At 37.7% G+C, this 16,547-nt stretch overlaps 1 protein-coding gene across 6 annotated transcripts in view; it reads left to right on the forward strand.

Moving 5' to 3' along the window:
* The window catches only part of EMSY (EMSY transcriptional repressor, BRCA2 interacting), a 41,802-nt gene that overhangs the window by 12,467 nt on the left and 12,788 nt on the right, over positions 1-16,547 (forward strand). For 5 of the 6 annotated variants that reach the window (XM_058045461.1, XM_058045466.1, XM_058045462.1 and 2 more), the window contains 6 exons: positions 1,378-1,508; positions 6,082-6,349; positions 8,396-8,659; positions 10,786-10,935; positions 12,672-12,845; positions 14,984-15,120. In XM_058045461.1, the coding sequence (XP_057901444.1) occupies positions 1,378-1,508; positions 6,082-6,349; positions 8,396-8,659; positions 10,786-10,935; positions 12,672-12,845; positions 14,984-15,120 (1,124 nt within the window). The remainder of the gene's footprint in view (positions 1-1,377; positions 1,509-6,081; positions 6,350-8,395; positions 8,660-10,785; positions 10,936-12,671; positions 12,846-14,983; positions 15,121-16,547) is intronic. The other variant, XM_058045463.1, reaches the window with a different exon arrangement.

A 16,547-nucleotide genomic window follows, 5' to 3' on the forward strand; every position in this document is an offset into this window, starting at 1 on the left:
GACCTGGCACTTGGCCTTGTTGAACCTCAGCCCATGGATCCAGCTTGTTCAGATCCTTCTATAGAGCCTTTCTGCCTTCAGTGCTACCAAGCAGCTGTGAGAAGTTTGCAAAGTCACTAACCTGTGTGTGGTGGTGTTTGCAGGGGTCCCAGGATGAGGGAAGAGACAAGAATCTTGACTCCATCTTTCAGAACACTGATTTATTATTTTATATTAATATATTATATTTAAACTATACTAAAAGAATAGAAGAAACTATTTCATCAGAAGGCTAGCTAAGAATAGGAAAGAATGGAATGATAATAAAATCTTGTGACTGACCAGAGAGTCTGAGACAGCCAGACTGTGATTGGCCATTAATTAAAAACAACCATGAGACCAATCAAAGATGCACCTGTTGCATTCCACAGCAGCAGATAATTATTGTTTTTTCTTTTCCTCTGAGGCTTCTTAGCTTCTCAGGAGAGAAGATCCTAGCAAAAGAATTTTTCATAAAATATGTCCGTGACACCTGTGCCTTTCCATAGTTTATGAATATGTTGCCTACTTTAGCAAGTTTCATTTGGATTTGAGATCCATTAATCATGCTGTTATCCTTTCCTGAACTGAATATTGCAGCAGATTTTTTTTTCCTATGTGTGCAGTATATGATTGTGAAGAAGAAAGAACTCTTAGGAGCTTGGATTTCTTTTGTTTTTCGTTATTGTGTGCTAGGTGCCCTTTTATATCTGTTGCACAAAATGCACCAAAAAAGGCAAAAGCTGATGAACTGAGGATTGACCTTCACAGTTAAACCAGATAATAAAAAAAAAGAATTATATCTCAAGATGCTGTATTAAGGTGGAAGGCAGAAGGGTACTGTAAGGGTAAACATGACACGGAGGTGGGTGCAAAGGCTGAAGTCTAAGGAAACTATAGGGGGATAAATTCAATAGTCCAGTTGCTGTAAACAAAACCACCACCAAAAAAACCCCAAAGTAGTGTAAAACTTTAAACTAAAATGTGCGTGACATGATCCCAATCCCCTCATGTGTGTAGCTTCCCTGATCAAACTTCTGTAGGCAGAATGAAAGCCCTGTACTGGCTCTTATGTTCTTTTAATCTCTCAAACTGAATGATGTAACCCAGTAACTGAGTAGCTTGGGGGTTTGGGTGATTTGTCCCCAATTCATGGCACTGAGTGTGACCCATATCAAGGACTAAGAGCATCTGAGGTGTGATACAGCTTGGTTGTGACCATAAGATGTAATTTATCCTTTATTTCTTTTTATCTTACTTGAAAGAGGATGTGAGACTCAAAAAGGATGTAGAGTTTCAGAGAGCACTGAAATCTGCAGACAGGGGAAACACAATTTAGAGAAAGTGTTTCTTTTCCAGGTGTCAGCTGCTCAGATGACGATGAAAAGCCCCGCAAAAGACGGCGAACGAATTCCTCTAGTTCTTCCCCTGTTCTCCTGAAAGAAGTCCCGAAGGCAGTGACTCCTGTCACTAAAACTATCACAGTGCCTGTAAGTGGGAGCCCCAAAATGAGTAATATAATGCAGAGCATTGCCAACTCCTTACCACCACACATGTCGCCTGTGAAAATAACCTTCACTAAGCCCTCAACACAGACAACAAACACCACAACACAGAAGGTATGTGGGGGAAGGTGCCAAATGTTCCTTTATTCTGGTTTTATCAATGAATAAGATGTGATGTTTGACTCTTCCTTTCTGTGATCTGACTAGCTGTTTTTTAAGGATTGCACTTGGGATAAGGTAATCCCTCTTTAAAATGAGCAAAGGGAAAACCAAACTCTTGTATGAATTTAGTTCACCTGTGTGTGAAAGGACCTGGATTGACAGCCTTGGAGACTGAAGCCCTCTTTTTATCCACAGAACAGGTACAGCACAGGCAGCGGGAGTGCAAGCTTCCCCCAGACTGCCCCACCAATGTGCCTCAACCCTGACCTGAAGGGACCACTTCTAGGGATGAGAGGGGATTCAGTCTCCATGCTCATTCAATTCTTGGCCTGTCTGGTGAGACTGCCAACAAGGTTACCAGTTAGTACCATTTGTGGTGTTGGGTTTTGTGATATGGACACTAGTCCACTGAGAACTGGATCACATAGGCCACTGAACAGCCTTCAGATGGTAACAACTGTTGGTCAAAGGTAATCTTTCTTATTTCTATTTTCCTTATTCATAATTACTTTTTGCAGTAGTAGAATTCCAGGAGAGGTGGCATGGGCTTTGCCAAGCCTTTTATCTAGAGACTAGTGTTTTGGGCTCTATAATGCTTATTCTTGGAGCTGGTCAAAGTCCAGGGGCTTTATTTTCCTTTCAGTACTAGTTGCCATTTCTCATTCTACATTAACAGTGTTACAGTGGTCAAAATCAGTTGCATTATTTCAGCTGAGTGTGCCTAGCTTTCACCACAATGCAAAGTGCAGAAAAGGCTTTCCTTGTTTAAATTTTGTACTGGACTTAGATTTTAAAGTACCTAATCTATGGCATGACTGTATTACCATTCTTTAGGAAGCATTTCAGTTGTGTCTATTTTTCTGTTTTTAAGATTTAAAAAAAATGAATGGTTCAGACCAAGTTCATTCTTGGTACAGTTATTTGGTACAGCAGACTTCAGGAAGATGTAGGGTCTCTGTGGAATTAATTTTGCCACAATACCAGCAGACTTATGCTAGCCTGGCCACTAACAAGCATTTTTTCCAATGGTGAGAGTTTGACTGTTGAGCTCAAACCTTTGCATGGTATTTGTCCTACTAGTATTCTTAATTGCTTTATGACTCTTTTCAGATCAGCAGTGTTCCCATGTCTTGATTTTTGGAAACTTTAAAACCAAGTAATGTGCAATAAAGATATTGGCTTTCTGACCTCTTCCCACTCCAGGGAAGATGCTTTCATTTGATTCATTGTTCTTTAACAGTGTCCTTAATCAAATTTCATCCCTGAATACATGAGTGTTTCAGGGAAATCCATGTGTGAGCATAAACCATCAAATTAAAATTCAGTGCAGTAAGTCCACAGCTACTAGAGGGCTTAACCTATCCTTCCTGTTGCACATATACATTAGTGCAGGAATAATTTTTTGCCTTAAACATCTGTAGGGTTGTATTAAGCATGGGTGTGTTATATCATGGAAGTTAAAGATGGACTGTACTGAGAAGAGTGGACTGTTGGTAGGACCTTTACTACAGTTATGCCTCTCCACTTGTTCTGACTTGGAAATTTTAGAGTTCACTTTGCATTCTGTTATTTGACTGACTTACTAATCTGCAGTGACAGGAAAATCAGTGCTTGTTTTGTTAGCCAGAGTAGCATTTGTATCTGAACTTGTCACAGTGCCCTCTTTTGTTGGATTTAGATATGCCAAAATACATAACTGCATGATTTTGGTGGGAGAAATCCTCTTTAGCAGTTTTAAATTAAAAGTCAGTTCAGTTGATTCATATCCAACAGGCTATTTCCTATTTGGGTGTAAGTTGTTAGATATGAATGAAATTCTTTGTTTCTGCATGCCACCTCTTTGAATTGTTTTGACATTTTAGTAGGTTGGAGGAAGATCTGTCATAACAACTAATAATGTCACAGCTCCAGTTTCTGGATTCTCTTGTAATAAAGTCACCTGTGTAGGACATGGAGGGAATCTAGCCAGTGAAGTTTCTGGCAGTTATATTAACCTTATTTTTTCAGGGACTAAGTTTTGACATATCTCAAAATAGAGCTGACAGGACTAAATTCAGTATATGTTGGAAATTAGATTTTACTGTAACAACTAGAACCATCAACAGCAAAATTAACACCTTGATTTCTCTGTGTGTGTGTGTGTGTATGTTTAAAGTCAGGCAGTTTCTCTGCTGTAAAACATGGGATGCAGTTTTGGTACCCATGATGAGATTCTTTTGATCCTTTCAACATATATGACAGAATAATATTTCAGAAATACAGTGGTTGTGATTTGAACTTTAATACTTACATTTTAACCTGAATTTTGTTTTCTGGATATACTTCATGCATGTGAAAATAACCTTCACTAAGCCCTCAACACAGACAACAAACACCACAACACAGAAGGTACTGAACTTTGCTCTGCTCTGTTAATTTTGAAAGATGAGGTAGAATAGACAGACACAAACCTGCTTAGTCACAGTATAGCAGTCACTGTTGAACTGTAATGCTTTGGAGGCTTTATTCCTTCTTTGATTGAATTTTTGAGTGGTAATCATGGACTTAAAGAAATGCAATTGTCTACAGGAGTTGTGATTATGCCCAGTTTCATTCTACATATCTGTATTAGTTTTGATGCTGAACTTGCCCTGTTGTAGTGTAGTTCATATTCACTCTAACCTATAATCTACCTTTTTAAACTGCAAGCTGTCCTTTGACTGTGTTCCTAACTGGTTCCTAAACCAGTTACTCTGGGTGGAATGGAGCTGACCCTAAATTTCAGACAGTTGCAAGTATTCCTAGTGTAAACTGAGAGTTTAAGAAACAGGATAAAACTCCAGAGGCATATCATAGAATCCTTTCGCTTCCAATTCTCACACTAGAACAAGCTGTGTCATGTTCAGCTCATCTGCATGTTTGTAGCCTAAGAGCAATTTGAGAAAGGTGTTTTGATTAAATCAAAATTAGGCAGAATGCAAAAATAGGACTGATGCAGAGAAAGTGTTCTCACTGGAGAATGCAATCAAGTAGAAAAGCAGCAGAATGTAGAAACCTTGTCCTTCAGACACACGTTAGTTTTGGTCAACCTGCTATTGCTTGCAGGGTAGTAAGGTTTTGATTTTCCTCAGATCAAGATATTAAAGATTTATCTGAGCAGCAGAGACCATCAAACTTTGAGCTGGGGCAAAAGGAGAGGCTGAACCAGCCATATTGGTGAAATTTGCTGCTTTTATTCCATCCATGTGGCTATTTCCCTTTTATTTATCTTTTCTTTTCTTATTTTTCTTTAAGCAAATTATAAACTTGCAATCTCTTGATGCTTGATTTGTTGCTTAAGTCTGTTTCTGGTGCCATTATCATATTATTTCTTTATCAGGCAAGGTTTCAGTGATGCTTGGCTATCAATGTAAGACTTTGTGTGAGCTGACACAGGTTTTCTTTGCCCCTTTTATGCCTTCTTTTTCCATCGGCTTTTGTTACATTGAATCATTAATAAGTTGAAATTTTCAAGGTTTTAATAAACAATTATTTTCTTGGGACAACAGCATTATTAAAGTAATCGCTCAATATTCTTGCATGATAAATTGAAAATGTTGTATTTTTGTGCTTCTTTTTCTGTTTTAACTATGTAAATACAAGGAGGGACATATAAGTTGAATAATACGATTTTTAAAATGTAAACAGTCCCCATATTCAATACTTAATAAATGTTTAGTTTCCTAGGTGAGTTGCACAAGGACAGACTTCTTCCAATGCTGTCATGAATTCTGTGTTTTTCTATGTCAGATCAGATTAATGGAGTTGTAGTTGTAACTTTGCACTGGGGTGGTGTTTATGCTCCTCAAACAAATCTGAATAATTTCTTGCTATTGAGAGCACTAAGTAAAGCAGAAATTGCTTCAAAACTACAGCATTTTTCTTTCACTGATGAAATATTATTTACAGCCTTGTAGATCAAAAGCATTTCCCATTACTGACTCAGCAAGTGCTTGTAATTGTTAAAGAAAAAAACTATTATTTTCTCTCATTGCTGTTTCTTGATATTTTTGCAAGGTTTGGAAGAGTGACACTTAAAACTTGCTGGAAATCCATTCAGTTTCTCTTAAAATGGGTTTCAAGCTTCCTGGCCCAGTTTAATGAAGTCAAGTTCATTCCTGTCTGCCTTCAGACATGAGATAATTTTGCTTTATTCAATAGTAATTGTTTTCCTTAAAAATCCTAATTTTAAGGAAATGTTTATCACCACTTCTTCAAAATAGTTGAAATATTTCTTGTGAGCAAATGTGATTGACGATTTTAAAAGCTCTTAATAAATATGTATCCCTAAAACTAAATAGACAGACATGTTACTGAAATAGAGATGCAAGGAACAAATGAATTTCTTCTTGTTTTTTTTTTTTTTTTCTTTTTTTAGGTCATAATAGTAACCACCTCTCCAAGCTCAACTTTTGTACCCAACATCCTTTCCAAGTCCCACAACTATGCAGCAGTTACAAAACTTGTCCCAACATCAGTCATTGCCTCAACTACTCAAAAGCAGCCCGTGGTCATCACTGCTTCCCAGTCCTCTGTGGGCAGCAGCAGCAGCAGCTGCTCCACTCCCTCCTGCACTGCAAATACCATTGCTGTGACTGCTGTAGTGTCATCCACACCATCAGTGGTTATGTCAACAGTAGCACAAGGTATGGCACTTCTCTAATCAAGGCTCTTTCACTGAGGAGTTGGACTTTGCATTGAGAATAGCACTGGGGAGATGCACTTTTTGTTTATGTGTGAATAAAGCACAGGACATGTGAAAGAAATCTGCTGATGAAACCAATGCAAGAGGCTCCACAAAAGTTCTTGTTGAACTGTTTTCCTCTGTACTTCAACAGTTAATGTGCAGATCCTCCTCCTAAAGAGGGTGTGATGTGGTGGTGTGACCTAGCTCTAAAACAATATAACCTCAAAATGGCTGGCTTAAAGAACTTTGCCTGGTGCATATAAAAATATATATTTTCAATATTTGAAGGTGTTTGCATCTTTAAAAGCCCAGTTTACAAAAACATGCAAAGTTAACATCAAGTAAATACAACTTATTAACATGCCCAGATGACAATTCTGAAAGGTAGAGAAATATTTGCACCTTTTTATCGGTGCAAATATTTCACTTTTTATTGGTGTCTTTTATCAGCATGCCAGTTTTAAAGTCCTTTACAATTAAGACCTGAGTGGGCCTGATTAAAATTCTTAGGTTTCTGATTTCAAATTTCAACTGTGTATGCTAGCTTGACTGTTTCAGCTTCATAGCCACCAGCTAGCATTTGAAAGGGAAGCTATGAATGAATGAATGAATGAGCCTTAGTGAGCAGCACTTGAAAGGAAAACTGGTTGACAATTACAAGTGTCACATCACAATTTTTCCTGGTCTGTATTTTCCATTCTTGCTCCATTCCACAAAACATTGGGTTGCCATATCAAGGCTGAGGAGGTATTTTCCTTCCCTATTGCTTGTATTAATATAATCAGATATTAATCTGTGGAGCAGAAGGGCTCATAGCAGGCTTTCATATTGTTTGAACTGTTGATTCTTAGTTGGGTTTGATCATGGAGGAGGCTTTAATTCTAAAGTACATTAGGTGGAGTATCTCTCCAACCATTTTTTCCAAGACTGTCAGTGGCATTGCAGAAGATGCTGGTGAAAAGTTTTGTGACATGAACTGGTAATATCTTCAAATGTAAAGTTAAACTCATGAATGAAAAGAGCTGCCCAAGGAAGTGGTGTAAGTCACCTTAAATGATGCTGTGAGAAAAGGGTTGCTTATTTAGATTGCCAGAATTGTACTTTTACTATGATTTCTGTCATTATCACTGCCATCTGTTTGTTTTCCACTGCAACTGGGATTTAGTTAAAAAATTACTTCATAAAATATGGACTTAGTTTCTCTGTTTTGGTGTTTATGGATATGTTGTTTAGAATTATATACAAAGTCAGATTTTGCTGTAAATGTTGTGACAACTATGTAAGGGAATGACAGAAATAAGTAATAAGATTTATTTGGGAACTTTGTCTTTCCATCTTACTGCAAACATCTTTTAATGTTTTTAACCTAATCTAACAGCACAAAACAGGTGGCCCACAGTTTTATAAATTACATACAATCACTTGATTTTTTTTTTAAATTCCAAACAACTCTTTTGCTAGCAGATACTCCCTTCCAATGTTGATGTGTTTGATGTTTGACATTGTCTTAATGCCAGCTTCTTGCAATTGTGATTTTGGAATCATTGAATCACGGAATGTTTTGTATTGATAGGGACCTTAAAGATCTATTTCCCTTAAAGCCCCCCTGCCAGGGGCCAAAACACCTTCCACTAAACTAGATTGTTATAAATATTTATAAATACAAATATATCTCTATTTAAAATATTTTCAGTGTAAGTATTTTGCTGTCTTGAAGCTTAAACTTTGAAAATTTTATTGAATGAAGTGTGTTACAAAAAGTGCAGAAGTAAACTGCATTTGTGGTCTTTCCATTAGCTGCTGTTCTGCTGCCACATTGCAAATCTGTATGAAGCTCCATTGCCTCCTAACAGAGCACTTCTGCTACACAGGAGCTCTATTTCCTCACATATATCAATGTATTTTTCAGTAGTAAAGATAATTGTAATGTATGATTATTTTAGAAATTATAGTATTTTTCTTTCTCGTTGCACTGGTGAATCTTAAACCCTTTACTCTTTCACAGGTGTATCTACATCAGCAGTTAAAGTTGCCTCGACCAGACTACCTTCCCCAAAAGGTTTGGTTGGGAATCCAACTCAGATCTTAGCACAGTTTCCCAAACAGCATCAGCAATCTCCCAAACAGCAGCTGCACCAAGTCCAGCAGGCCCAGCAGCAGCAGCAGCCACAGCAGCAGCTGGTGCCGTGTTCTGCAGCCCAGCAGCAGCCACAGCAGTCTCAGCTGCCAGCTGGCATCAAGCCCACCATTCAGATCAAGCAGGAATCAGGTAGCTGGAGTTGATCTTGGGTCACATTGGTGAGGTCTGGCTGCAGCTCAGGGAAGTAGGGCAGAATTCTGCCCCAAAATGTTTATGGGGGAGTGGTCGTGAAGGTGTGATCTCTTGAGTACAGGATTTGGCTTCAAACATGAATATAAGTACATAGTGAAGGATGTTTTCATGTTTTCAAGTAACACTATTTAAAGAATTTGGTTCTTTTACTCTTCTTGTTTGGTTCAGGTATTACAGACCATGCTTTAGGTGTATGTGTTTTTATCTTAGAGGTTGAGAGGTTTGTAAATAACTTCTAAAATAATGTGATTGGCAACCTGAAACACACCAGTTTTCTGAAGATCCAAGAGTTGTTCAACTGTATCACCCGGAAAAAGAAGTTACTTCATGTTTTAATTATTTCCTTTGGTCCAGAAATCAAAATGTGCTTTTGAGGTACTTGTCAAAGCAAACACAGTTAGATCTGGAAGTTAGACTGGATTCTTTTTGTGATAATGATTCATTCAGCTGACTTTGGGCAAGTCATATTATCTTTCTTTTTTGGCTTTTCTCTGCTTTAGCACACAGTTTTTATCTCAGCAAGAAGTAGTAAGAAATAAAGTTTGCAAAGTTAACCAGTTCTCAAATAAGTGCTATAAAAGTGCAAAGTATTTTAATGTCTATTAATATAAAATCAGTATTTTATTTTAATCCTGTCAGTAAAATTCTTATTTTATATCATACTATTTAGATCAAACAATTAGATTAGACCATGAAATGAAAAAATAAACAGCCCTACTCCTTTGATAAAACCCTTTGATAAAACTACCTACTCCTGCCCTTTGATAAAAGTACCTTTTGGATTATAGAACCATTGCTTAAGAAAAGTAATAGCTACTAATTACGAGATAAAAAAGGCTTCCAGCCACTGAACAATATCAAGTTTCATTTTCTTCATCTTCTACAATGAATTTAGGCTCATTGTGCTTTGTAGTTGAAAGTTTCTTTGAAAATACCATCTGATACTAATTCTTTCTGGAAGATGTGACTCAGTTTTCATGGAGACTTTTACTCTTTGGATGATACAGAGACTTCAAATTCTCTTTCAGTTTGGAGCTGACTTGCTCTGTACTGCTTTTATAGTCAAGTGTAGAGAGAAGAAAACCTCTCTGGAGGATGTTCCACATCTCAAATGGACAAGACTTTTCACCCTAGGAATACTTGTGTATAAACCTGAATGCTTCATCTAGATGGGATTCATTCAGGCTCTATGTTCCATGGCATTTGGCCACCACAATGCCATGCATTTACCTCATCATGGAACACATCATAAGATGCACATCTCCTGCATGTACTTTTGAACAGATGTTGTCAATCCACTGGTTTGCAACTGAGAAGTGAATCTCACAGAGGTACCATTCCCCAAAATAAAATGAAGAGAAAGGGAGCAGAATCCTGGAGGCATTAAGGTGCCCTCATCCTTCAGTCTTTTCAGTCTTACTGATCCACTCGTAGCTTAAGCCAAATTTCTTTGTGGCTTTAAGATGACCAGTAAATCAAGGGGAAAGTGAGCATTTACTAAAAGTAACCTTCCCTAGCCAGTGTCATAGTTGCTGCCTTATAGTCTCTAATACTGCTTGTGCAGAAATGTTTTTTAATTTATTCAGGATGGTAAAGTTTGTGTAGGCTTATGACACATTAGGATTTATAGACTGAATTGATGAAGAATTACTTTGCTTCTAGATGGTTCATTGTATATGAACCTATTCAGTCTTGGTTGTAACCTGTTGGCTCCTGGGAAAGTTATGTTTTTTTGGTATCATGTACCAGGAAAAATAAAAAATAACATCAACAAATCAGTGATGGAATGGACAGTGGAAATAGCTAAGAACTGAAACAGGCACATGAAAGGCAAAGATGATGACTTTCTTGGTGTTGCAAAACAACCAAAACCCAACCAAAACTAAGCAAAAAAAAAAAAAAAAGCCAAACTCAAAAGTTAAATAATTTTATTATCAAGAATATATGGGCTCAGAATTGAAGCCTTGTGGGGCTACTTGCCCACTAGGCCTTGGTCTGAGAAAGCATTTCAGAAAGTAACTTATCGTGCCTGTATTTTAACAGTGACCTTTCTCCTTTCCTAGGTGTTAAAATAATCACTCAACAGGTGCAGCCCAGTAAAATCCTTCCCAAACCAGTTACAGCGACCTTGCCCAGCAGTAGCAATTCACCCATTATGGTGGTTAGCAGTAATGGGACTATCATGACAACTAAACTGGTCACTACTCCCACTGGTAAGTTATGGCTCTGAGAAGGGAAGGGAGGGTAAATCCAGACATACAGGTGATCAAGCATGGTTTCCTAGGGTTAAAAAAAAAGGCACTTACCTCTTCTGAACAGTGGGCACAACAGCACATTCACAATCCTGTTGTTATTTATTCTAGATCAGGATTTTTCCACTGAGTGCTCTTTTATTCCACTGTTGGAATTGGTACCCAAAAATACCATTGTGTCTTCCCCACTGGGTTTATTTTAAAGGAAGTTTTAATGAAATCTATACAGATACTTTGCACTTCTGTAGTACCTTATATGACATGATTTATACTGATTTAACTCAAGCAGACAGGTCAGCACTATTCCTGTTTTGCATGGATGGACTTCAAAAGAAATGTGACTTGCTCATAGTCCTGCAGTGAATTTATAAAAAGACCAGTAAATTAAAATTTAAGCTCCCAGTGTTTTCCTGAGTATCTGGTTGTATTTGTGTTTCTAATAGATAATAATGCAGACTGTTCTGATTGTAAACTTGCATGAGGAAAACTTAAAAGGTAGCTTTATCCTGGTTTTCAGAAAACTCTTCATTTCCTTATTTTTTTTAGCATGTTGGCATGTAATCTGGGCTGGGAATATTAGAACCATGAAATCATTATGGTTGGAAAAGCCCTCTAAGATCATGAAATCTGATCATTAGCCCAGCACCACCATGTTCACCACTAAAAACCTTGTTCCAGGTGCCACATCTATGTGGCTTTTGAATGCTTCCAGGGATGTTGATACCACCACTTTCCTGGGCAGCTTGTTCCAATGTCTGACCACCCTGCCCATGAGCAATTTTTTCATAATATCCTACCTGAACCTTTCCTGGTGCAACTTGAGGCCATCTCCTCATGTCCTTAGCATAAACTAATGGTTAATACTCTGTTTATAACTTTCAAAGTACTCCACAGATATATTTTTAAGTGCATTACAAATATTTTGCTGTTCATGTAGTTGGTAAAATCTGTACTGTGCTCTCTTGGATGTGAACACATCCTTCTGGATGAAACAAACTGCTTTCCTCTTTGATTTTCTGCAATTAAGGGCACTATCTGCAGCATTACAAGCAAAATGGAATTTCAGTGTTTGTGTTATTTTTGAACAAGGTTCTTTTGTGGACTCAGTTGGCTGTATTCAGAAAAGAACTAGTTCTAAAAACCAGCATTTATACTATGTTGAGAGGTTTCTTTTGTGCTGCTGTATGCTAAGCCCATAAAATAGCATCATCATTGTAAATAATATTTTTTCTAAGAGTGTTACTTAAACTAATCATTGATGGTTCTCTTTATAAGCAATCTATCATATAGGAGAAGTGTCCTTCCTGAGAGGAAGGGATGTGTTCTGGTCATGTCATCAGACGCCTGACTCCTGGGCATCTAAGGGAGCAACAGGCAAACCTACAGGCAGAGTCTGCATATCTACTAAAAATTACAGTCTTACACACAAGGACATGAATTAAAATAAGGCAGTCATGGAACATTTGTTAAAATACACAGAAGACTGTTATATTCAATTTAAATTTAGTATATACTTGAATATTGCTCTGTGGATTTAGAAATTACTAGAAGAGTTTTAAAAGGTGGTAGTAGATTGCAGGCTGGGATATCTTCAAATAAATCTGACACTTTTCTCCTAAACTAACATATTTTTCCACAAACATTAGTAGAGGATTGTGTTGTAATAGTGAACTTTTTTTTCTCTCTCTTTAAAACAGGAACTCAAGCAACTTATACACGGCCAACAGTGAGCCCCTCTCTGGGAGCTCGGATGGCTGGAACTCCAGGGGCTGCTACTTATGTGAAAACTACAAGTGGCAGCATCATTACTGTAGTACCAAAATCCCTGGCTACTCTAGGAGGAAAGATCATCAGCAGTAATATTGTTTCTGGTAGGCATATGAGTACTGTTGTTACTTGTAAGACTTTTATTTCAAAAGTAACTTTGGGCTTGATCAAATTGTTCAGGGCTTTTCTGTGGGTTACGTGCTTGAATAGTTATTAGAACCTTTATTGGAGAATTCAGAAGGAAAATAGCTGAGCATGAAGAAGGTAATAGGTAGAAGTTTGAAGGTGCAGTGTTCTTAAGAATTGTGATAGTTCTTGTGTTTAAGAAGGAAACAGCAAATGTGAAGGAAAACTGGGAAGAAAGAGAAATGTGGGGTGAGTACTAGTATGTTGTACAGAGGACAGAAATATCAGAAAACACTATTGGCCCAAATTCAAAACATTTTATAATCTCAGTGCTGCCTTTCTCTGTTCCACTGCATATCCAAAGGACCAGAATAAAAATGGACTGTGTATGTTAAATTCAGCCATGCAGTCTCCACCTTATTTTGATATTTTACCAGTGGCAGCCTGTCTTTCCTTTAGGCCATGTTCTGCCTTAAGCTTTCCCTCCCAGCTTTATGCAGACAGTGCTGGTTGTCTTTGTTAGTCTGCTGGTTAGCCATTGGTCTCCCTGCTGGTTATGTGCTGGCACAGGTTTCCCAGAGCAGCTGTGGCTGCCCCAACCCTGGAAGTGTTCAAGGCCAGGTTGGATGGGGCCTGGAGCACTGGTGTAGTGGAAGATGTCCCTGCCCTCTGCAGGGGTGGAACTGGATGAGCTTCTAGGTCCCTTCCAACCCAAAACATTTGGTGGTTCCATCATCTCTGAAGATAAGGTTTCTTTAGGACCAGGACCAAGCACACTGATACCAGAGACAATTTCTTGTGTATGTTTAGGACTTTGTTTAGCAAAGACCTGACATGGCACCAGCCGGCTCCAGTCACTGCAAGGTGCTGCACAAGCCATCCAGTAAATGCACTCTTGGCCTGTAATCTGGTAGAGCAGTTTTACAGGTTGTGATTTCCACAGAATTATATTTAGTGATGATACAGCATCTTCTTTGACGACAACTAACTTTTTTTAGCCTGTTGTGGGTATGGTGAATTATTAAGACAATGTCTTGTAATATACACTTGTAATAAATTATACACAAGTGGAAGTATTCTCCTCAGCAGCAGCTAATGTGGAGAAACCTGTGAGTGATCCTGATGAGGATAATAATGGTTGTCCTGAAAGAGCACAAGTTTGGAAATCATGCCTGCTTTTGTTTTTTTGTTTACTTGTTTCGGCTAAGGGAGCAGTCTTTAGATGCCTCTGAAGTCAGTAGGATTAAATAAATCATAATCTTGTCTCAGCATGTCTTCCCTTTCCCACAATTGGTAGAATTGTTAATCTGAAATAGGTTGTGAAGAATCTACAGGCATGACTAGTGAGTAAAGGGAATCCTTGGGTTTGCCACTCTGTTGTGACTGAATGGTGCTTTCCTCTGGAGAAAGGAGAAATTGTTGATAAAAAGCTGTCTGAGTAGCTACTGCAATGGCAGTCTGATAGCACTGATGACTGATTCCAGTGTAGGGACTTTTGTGGACTGTGGAAAGCTGACCAGAATTACCTGTTAGTGAGTGCAGGTAACTAAAAACCTGATAAAGGGAATGGAACTAAATAAATACTAACATAGGAGCAGCTATAGTCAGGTCACCTCTTCAAAAAACAAAGAAACAAACAAAACACAAAAAAACCCCAAAACAACTAACTGGAGATACATCCTTGGTACATAGATTCTTCTACAGAGGTCATCTGTAGAGGAGTATGTTTGTGCAAATAGGAGCTTGACCTGAGTGTTAATGATGTCCTTATCCCACCCTAACTCCAGCCTTTGAGAAGTTCTACATGTTTGCCTGAGAAAGGTGTGTTAGTCTGCTCTGTAACTTGTGAGAAGGGGTTGCCTGTCCTAATGTAGAATGCATTCTATTCCCCTGGCACACCTGTTTTTACTGTAGGTGAAAGATTTCTTGAGTTGGCATGTAATCTTTCCATGTTGAGTTGGGTGACATGAATTCCCTTTCCAGATGCTGCAGGTTTCTTGATATGCTGCCAGATTTAAATACAATGATTCCTCTATAGCTCACAAACTTCTATGGTGAAAGGAAATATACAAAATGTGATAAACTGCACATTATTTTTTTTCCCACAAAAATTTAGGAACTACGACCAAAATTACGACAATTCCAATGACATCGAAACCCAATGTGATTGTTGTGCAAAAAACTACTGGGAAAGGAACTACAATTCAAGGGCTTCCGGGCAAAAATGTGGTCACAACACTGCTGAATGCTGGGGTAAGTAATTGTTTCAAGTCTCAGATTGAGAGCCTGGTGACAAGCTGTGTGGTGGCTGCTGCTTGTCCTCCATTCTGCTAAAGGCTCAATTAAAAGCAAACTGTGCATGAGCTCCTTAACAGATCTGGCATGCCTTGATGTCAGGGATCTTTAAAAACTGACTGTGGTTTGCAGAACATGCTTAAAGCAAACTGGGGATGTTTTCAAAGATAAAGGAAAATATAAATTTTAGAACTTTTTTTCCTATGGATAATGATTTTGTATTGCTGAAGCAATTAAGTAAATGAAAATTACTAGAATAATTTAGCCTGTTTGCTCCAGTGAGAACCGGGATCCTGTGTTAATAACTTGCATCTCCAGCCATTTTTCATTTGGGTATAAAGGGCAGAAATAAACTGTATCCTCACAGTAGGGGAACCACTGTCAATTAATTTGGTTTGTAACATTGTGGCATCCTGTGCTCTGGGTACTGCCTAGTGGTGATTTATTTTTTAGTAACCTGAGGTAAACCTAAGAATAAAATCAAGTTTCTGGCATCTACTGAGCTTATCTTTAAGTACTAGTAAATAAAAATGATCAATGTTCCTAGGTAAAACTGAGAGATTTAATGTCTTATTCCTGTAAAATTTAAAAGGCTGCTTGAGTAGCAGAACTACTGAAAGGTTTTTTTTTTTAATCTTTTATGGTTTGTTTTTTTGAAGTTTTGAACTTCCCTAGTTTTAGAATTAAAGGTATATTTGCAGACAAGTGGAAAGATTATGATGTTACACAATAGTAGCTACCAAAATGGGATGGTATTTTTGAAACAAGTATGGTTTGGGAGATTTCCAGCTATTTCATGCATATTGATAGGACCTGGCTACTGCTGTGCTACTCACTTGGTTTGCTACTGTGCAGAGCTTAAAAAAATCATGCTCAATGTCTTTGCTCTTCTTAAGGTATTAGGAGTCTAGTCAGATGTAAACACTATTCTGTAGTCAAATGATTCCTGTGAAAGTGCTGTGAACTGGATTTTTTGATGAAGTGAACTTTTAATTAAAAAAAAGTCCATACGTAATTGATGTCTTGGTCGTGAAGACAATGCAAAAAATCTATATTTAAATTATTTTTTTAGAATCTCAATTTAAATAATATTTTAGAATCCCAGTTCAAGTTTTGTAGACGTCTTGCCAAAGTTAGTGTTAACAGAAATTGGTGGTCTTAAAAAAACATTTGTGAAGGATTTGAAGAAAATTTTAAAAACTTCCATGTCTTTTAGTTACTTCTTTTTATTCATCCCTTCAGAGCTGCTTGAAAGATAAGATAATGGAAAAGTGGATTTTGGTAGCTTTTTCCATTCAAAACCATAGGTTTTTTTGTTCTTGGTCATCTAATGTATTTTCTATCAAATAAATGTAGTTGTAGCAGCAGATTTATTTCATGGTACA

Source organism: Melospiza georgiana, chromosome 2 (genome assembly GCF_028018845.1).
Source record: "Melospiza georgiana isolate bMelGeo1 chromosome 2, bMelGeo1.pri, whole genome shotgun sequence".
NCBI lineage: Eukaryota > Metazoa > Chordata > Aves > Passeriformes > Passerellidae > Melospiza > Melospiza georgiana.